General features: G+C 50.6%; 1 protein-coding gene across 1 annotated transcript; it reads right to left on the bottom strand.

Annotated features, from left to right (window-relative positions):
* Positions 1-2,709: 2,709 nt before the first annotated feature.
* MFSD6L (major facilitator superfamily domain containing 6 like) lies at positions 2,710-5,855 on the bottom strand. Its single transcript, XM_009463365.2, has one exon. It carries the CDS (start codon positions 5,728-5,730, stop codon positions 3,730-3,732), a length of 2,001 nt encoding a protein of 666 aa, XP_009461640.1. The 5' UTR covers positions 5,731-5,855; the 3' UTR covers positions 2,710-3,729.
* Between the last annotated feature and the right edge of the window lie 1,361 nt (positions 5,856-7,216).

Genomic DNA, 7,216 nt, shown 5'->3' with positions numbered 1-7,216 from the left:
AGTCTATATGGGACCCATATTATAAAGGCACAGGATTTCAGTATCATGCTGTAATCATAATTCACCTAAGAGTTCAAATCAGAGTGGGAGTGTCTCGTCTGTACTTTAAAGATGAACAAAACGAGACACGCTTTTACTAGCAGCACCCAAGACTGCACGGATTGTGCCGTAGAGGCATTACACCCTGTCACGGAAGAAAAGACAAGTCAAGAGCTCTTGCTTTTAAGATTCAGAACATGTAGAATAACTCCACAGCTCTCAAAAACATCACCCTCCCCTTCTCGTGCAACTACAGCTAAGTGGGCTGACCTTAACTGGCCCATATCTACGATTTTTGGAAACGACTCATTAAAAAAACCACAAAAACCTCTGTGAATTCATCTGGGCAGATTTCACTACAGTCCACAAAGAAACATGCTGTGGTTGTTTGCTGAATTATAGAAATCTTTGGAGAAGACTGGAAAGGATCTTACTATGCCGATCACATCCACAAGAAAAAAGAACATTTAGAGATCAGCGCCAACCGAGTTTTACCTAATTTCATATTCTGAAAGTGCCACACTATTTAAGTCAATCGGTGATGTGAGATGCACACAGAGAGGAGCTGAAGGAAACATTTGCAGTATCTCATCACAAAATAATTGCCAGAAAGACAGAATCTGCCATTTTAGTTCCCTTATAACTTGGGAACAAATTTTTAAAAAGCACGATGAGGTGTCTGACGCAGTGAGTTGCTCAGATCCCAGTTCAGCTGCTCTATACCGCTCTATACCGAAACTACCTGCGAGGCCTGTAAGTGGCTTCGCGATACGCAAAGAGGCCTTTGTCATTTTTTGGCAAATGATGTCTCGTCTAATAAAGCTGATTCACTTAGACCCTTTGAAACCTCTCACCAAGTACACATACATTGAATTACGTGAAATTTAAAATCTAAGAGCTACAAAGACCATCACCGTGCGGAACTTGCTCCGCAGCGCTATGGTTTGCCTCCTGAGCTCAATTAAATCTCATTGTATTCAGAGAAGGACACAGCTCAACTTAAGACCCTGGACAAGGGAAAATAAAAAGTATTTCTACAGATAAGCCTCTGAAATTTGCTTTAAGTTCACTGTGACATAGGCAAACAGTAAAATCTTACGTGATTTTATCATCACTTTTAACCTTACAATTGCTGTTTAAGAATAGAAACTTAAAGAAACAGAAGTTTTGACATCAATTTTTTGGCAAAGAGTTGGAAAGTAATGCAAAAATTGGTTGGAAATACATCGTGGGAATCTGTTTTCCCCAAAGGTGGTTTGGTTCTTCTCTGTTACATCTTATTGCCAATGCCATTAAATGCCTTATCACGCTCCTACTTCTGCAAGAACAATAAAGCTGTGCTCCGAGCAAAGTCTCACCCAGAACAATTTAAGTCCACCTCCTTACTTACCCTTTTGGCTTGCAGGGTCTGTAACCACCAGAGAAGAAGAAATTGAGTCACCGACGTTGTAGAACTCACACACAGAAACCGTATAAACCCCAGTGGAAAATCATTTAACCAAAGTGGTGCAATTTCTTCAGCAAATGAGCTCTCTGCCACATCCACTTCCATAGTGGGTTGTAATTCAGAACAAATTTCAAACTGTATAAATACAATTCTCCCCTGAATCAGCACCAAATGTGTTTATTGGATTAATAACTTTTTAAAAAAATCTTATTATGCAAGACTGTTACACTGAAGTTAAGCTTTGGGCCATACCTTAAATCCTCCCTCTTCATAGCGGCAGCGGCTGAGCACATCTAAACGCCCATGGCCAAAACGGCCAGGGAGGTGAGAGCCCTGCCAGGCAGCCGCCGTCACCCCTCCGCCACGGTCGCAGGACGGATCGCGCAAGCACTTTTCATTTCAAGGTTTCGCTTTGCAAACCTGGAATGACAGCAGCTGATTTTGTGCTGAAGCAGATAGAAAGAGCACGGCACCCATTTAATTGGTTTCAAATGAGGGCAGTCACTTCCAGCTAAAGAAACAAGCCCATTTTAAACCATTCCAGCTATTTCGGCAGCGTTCATCTTGCAAAAGCACTGATGGCTGTGTGGTGTGCTGCTTGCAGTTATGCTACTCAAGACTGAAGTCAGATACTCTATGAACAAGTAATTAGAGTTCCTGAGGTATTATACGATAATAAGGCTGGGATAAATTCTTGACACTAAAATTGTTCTCAACTTGAGTTTGAATTCCTGGGAGAAGGTAACATCTTAATAAAAAGTTCCAGCTATTCTTGGTACGAGGACAGTTCTATCTATAGTCATTCTAGTAGAGTATTCTGTACAGCATAGTGGATTTGTGCCAGGAAAAGAGCGAGCTAATTACCCTGAAAGCATCTGATGTACAGATAATCTGGAATCGATGCCTACAGAGAAAGGGATTATCTTCAATGGCATTGCTTTTCCTTGTCTCCAACCACTTTCTACCGAGTCCAAAATGCAGCGGGGTGACAGATTGCAATTCCATTTGCATATTACATATTAAATATGCATTTAAATAAATATTCTGCTTTTTGCAGCTGCCTGCCTCATGGCTTGTAAAACACTGGGAAGATGTTATTAAAATCTACCCCTCTGCAAAGGAATTATGTAGTTCCTTGACCAAGGGAGCACCTAATAAACGGACAGCAGCTTTTGATGGTAGCCCAAAGGACTCTAAGGCTCAAAGCTTCCCCGTGAGCCCCGTTTAAGGTCTGACACAGATCTTTTAATGAGAACAGACCACCAATTTTTCATCTGTAAGCAAATCTTACCTATTGAAGAGGTGTTGAAATCTGTGTGCTTTTGAGGTTAAGGCAAGGCAGATAAGGCAGCTCGAGGATCCTTCTGGACTTAGGAGCCCCTGTTCAGGACACAGATTTAGTTTTCTAAATAGGAAATGTGAGAAGACGGCTGCCCTCAGGCCAAACCGACCCGGGGAGGATCACCAACTTCAATCGGATCAACTCAGCCAAGTTCCTGCTGAAGGAGTATTGCCCTACGTAATTCCCAGCCCACAGAAGTTACTCAAAGTAGGAGGGCAGACGGCTTCCTGGTCACCCTGGGTGCTGGGTGCCACCTTAGGTAAATAAACACAAGGAAGTCCACAGGCTGCTCTGCTGAATCTGGACAGCCAGCAGGCACTGGCTGTGAGCAGACAGGGCAGGTGTCTTCCAATAGATGCCGATGCAGAAGCACACTTAAATCCCAAAACATGAGAAGACAGACAGTCCGTAGCAAAACCTGGCTTTACAAATGAAAGCAGAGCAAATGAACCATTTTTTTATTCACACCCCTTATTCAGCGAAAGGAGTTCACAGACATAGCACCTTAAAAAAGTTTAGTGTGCTGTTAGCATTACAGTATTTTTCATTCCATTGTGTGGAAGTACAGGTCACAGCTTTCGCTCACAGTTTCCACAGCATCAGCTCTGGGGAGCAAAAACTCAATTCAAGTTTGATTTTTGACTAAAAACTTTGCTACATTCATTTCAGCAAATGTATACCTGAAATACCTTGTTACGATTTTGGAAGCAAAATCATTAAGTTAAAAAGGAAAAATTACTACAAGAATGCTATAAATTAAGAAAATAAAAAGATTTATAAATTTTTTTAAATAACAATCTGTCCTGTCAGGTATATACTATATATATTTAGCACTTTAGAATTAATGGCCATTTCTGGGCATCATCATACCATGTTACCACTGCACCCATTCATCTACGGATTAGTTGATCCCGTGCTGTTGTGACCAATTCCTATTAAAGCTTTCATCCTTCATAGCTTTTACCAGCCAGTCCCTCTCGTTCTCCTCGTCAGAGTCACTCATATCACTGGAATCGGCAGCCAGGAGACGAGAATAATTAATTTTTTTCTGCCGCGGCAATTTAGATTGGACAATTAAGAAGCAGAAGAGCCACAGCACCAGGCACACGCAGCATGCCCTGTACAGAACCGCCAGGCCAAAGTGCTTCACAACAAATCCTCCTGCAAAACTGCCCAAGCTTGCTCCTCCGCTGTAGCAGAGGCCCTGGAGAACTGCATGCAGGGGCCTTTCCATGCCCGGAGTGGCTATGTCATCCACTGTCATGTTAACCACCCACCACAAAGCACCGCTACTGAAGGCGGATAAAATCTGGATAAGGAGAACTGACCACGCAGTCCACAAGAAGGAGTAGCACAGAAGCTGTACTGCCAGGAGGCTTAGACTGACTGCAACAATTTTGCTGCTCGATAAAGTCCTCAGCAATTTCCCTTTGAAGAAATAAAGCAAAATTTCAGCAAGTAGCCCAACGGCCACAGAGAGCCCCATGTACAGCTCACTGCTGCCTCGGTCCTGCATCTGCCAGAAGAGGAAGTTCTGCACCGCAGACCCAGCTGCGCCGGTGAGGAAGACGGTGATGGCATACAGGATTGCTCGGCCATCGCTCCACAGCAGGGCCAGGGCTTTGGCGGTTTTGTTAACACGGTCGGTTTTCCTAGGAATGTGGACAGGAAAAAAGACACTAACAAGCAACGACAGTGTTATCAGGAGAGCATAGCCATAGAAATGGACAGCGAGGCGGGTGATTGTACTGCTGAGGAAGCAATTCAGTTGATCCACGAATATGGCAATGCTGCAGGCACCTACAGATGCACCCAGGTAACTCCAAATCCACAGCTTGCCATACCTGTCAGTGGCATCAACGAAGTCAAGATATTCGTAGACACTCTCATCCACTGTGCACTCGAGAGAAGCAGCCAACAGCTCCCAAAGCACGACAGCACCCAGTACCATAAGAAAAATCTGATGCTCTCTGTCCTGAAAGATGTTTCGCACTGCCTCGAAGCTGACATCTTGAGCATCCCTCTGGTGGTCGGAAAGGTTTCCAGGCACATAAGCATCTCGAACAGTAGGAAGAGTTGTTTTAAACAAAGACAGCTCATTCCTTTCAGTAGCATAAAGGCTTTCTTCAGCATTATCAGCAAGATCTATTGCGGCAGAACCCAGACTGCTTGTTTCCTTCTCCAGTCCACGTACGGGAGGTCTGTAAGAAGCCGGCATTTCTGGTTCTCCGGTCTCCCAGTTACCTGCTGTCACAGCAGCTGTCCAGCCGGAGGGACCATCCAAGTAGCCATTTGTCTTTGCAGCGCCTTCACCACCCCCTCTGCCTTTCTTCTCGAGCGTCTCCGTCAGGTAGATCTGTCCAGCGTCTGTCTGTAGATCGCCCAGGTATCCCTGGAAGGCTGAACTGGTTAGTGTCGGCTTTCTGCTCGCCATCAAAACATCAGCAGTTGTTTTCGTCGTTTCTTTCAGCGCCGCTTTTGCGTTCGTAATAGCGCTCACGCTTAAAACACGGTCGCTGCCCGTGCCCGGGCCGGGCACCGTGGTGGCGGCCCCTCGGTCCCCCGGCTGCCGGCTGGCGTTACAGTACCGGTACCCCGCGTCCCCGCCGGCGGGCGGGATGAGGGTGAGCAGCAGGCTGGCCCCCGCCGAGCCCAGCAAGGAGCTGGCGACCAGAAGGCGCCGCTTCCCGCGGCCCCGGGGGCAGCGGGGGCCGAGGGGAGCCCAGAGAGCCGCCGCCAAGTGCTTGGCCCCGGCCACGACGCCCACCAGCGGGGCCGGCAGCCCCAGGTGCCGGAGGTACAGCGTCAGGAACGGGGCCGCGCAGGCCCTGCCCGCGCCCTGCAGCAGGCGGAAGAGGCCGGAGAGGGCCAGGGCCCGGCCGACGTCCCACTGCTCGCTCATGGCGCCGCCGCATGCTCCTCCCGCGGGCACCGGCCTCCGGGAGCCTCCCCGCCCCTCCGGGCCGCCGTGACCGAACCTGCAGGGCGCGGGCCTCCGCCCCGGCCCGCACCTGCCGCCGCCCGCGGGCCGCGCCCCGGGCCCGCCCCGTTGCCAGGAGGCGGCGGGCGGCGGGGAGGGCAGCGCCGCCGCCCGGCCGGGAGGGGAAGGGCCGCGCCCGCCCCGCCGCCGCCTCCTCGGCCCCGGTTCCGCCCCGCCGCCTGCCCGGGGGGGAGCGGGGTCCGGCGGGCCGCGGCGGGGCCGAGGAGCCCCGTCTGGGGCAGCGACCCCGGGAGGGTGCTGGGGGGGCGGCGGGCGGGCAGCCAGGCTTTGCTGCAGGGGCAGCGGCCTGCGAGACCTGGCGGTGAGCCCCAGCCTGGACCCTGAGCCCGGGCTTCGTGCTCCCTGCCCGGACTAACGGTTGTTTTCCATCCTTGCAGTTAGTTACTTTTATCCTTATCCTGGAGGGAATGAGGGTAGCAGGCCGTGGGTAAGGTCAAGGCCCAGGACGCCATGGCACAGGGCACAGATGCCCGCGGGTGTCTGTGGCCGCCTCTCCGAGGGCTTTGCCCCGGTGCCCGGTGGTTCCCTGCCAGGCGGTCGTGCGGGAGCGTCCCAGCCGCTGCAAGAAGGAGCAGAGCGGCTCTGCTGCCTCACACACACCGAACAAGGGACACGGGGGACGTTCTTCCCTGAAGTGGTGGCAGGAATGTTCCAGCTTGGTCCAGGTCCCAAAAGGAGAGGTCGTTTGCTGCACGTTTCGCTGCATGTGGAAAGATAAAAGCTAAACTCTTCAACTCAGAGTCAGGGTGGATTTTGAGAACCAAAACCTTCCATGGCGGTCACAAAGCAGAGAGGAAACGCTTTCCCTTTTTCATATAAACTCTCATCAGCTCCACACAGCGTGTTTCCAAGCAAGGCAACCCCTGGCACTGGGTGCTCCCCAGCCCACTGCCCCTGCAGAATAACCCTCCTGCCTGCAGCCCCACGCCACGGGGACAGGCTGACCTGGCTGGGCCACGCAGCAGGGGAATTGGGCATCGGTCCGCCACGGAGTTTTGTTCAAGACGCTTTGCTCAGGTGTCAGTCTCCCTCCATCGCTCCCCATCGCCGTCAGGGCTGGCCTGGATCCCCCGCCCGCTCACAGGTAACTGGCCCACCTGGGCAGCCATATCCACTCCCCTCTTATCACAGGCGACAGCGATCTAACCCCATAACTCCCTCGTAGAAGACAGCCAGTCTGGCTCCCAGGGCTGTTAGGACTTATTTCTGTGAAGATTAGAAAACAAATTTACATCCTAATCCCACAGCAAGCACCGATCCCTTTTCGCATCACTCCTGGCTTTCAGCTTATCCAGAGTGTTCCCAAGCGAATTTCACTCCCTGACAGTTTAAGCTGCTTTAGGGCAGCTGCCCCAGGGTTGCAGCTCTGTCCCCGGGCCCCCACAGC

Source organism: Nipponia nippon, unplaced genomic scaffold (genome assembly GCF_047370975.1).
Source record: "Nipponia nippon isolate SJK-2023a ecotype South Korea unplaced genomic scaffold, ASM4737097v1 scaffold_14, whole genome shotgun sequence".
NCBI lineage: Eukaryota > Metazoa > Chordata > Aves > Pelecaniformes > Threskiornithidae > Nipponia > Nipponia nippon.
Note: the sequence above shows the minus strand (reverse complement) of the source record. Positions and strands in the feature narration are given on the sequence as shown.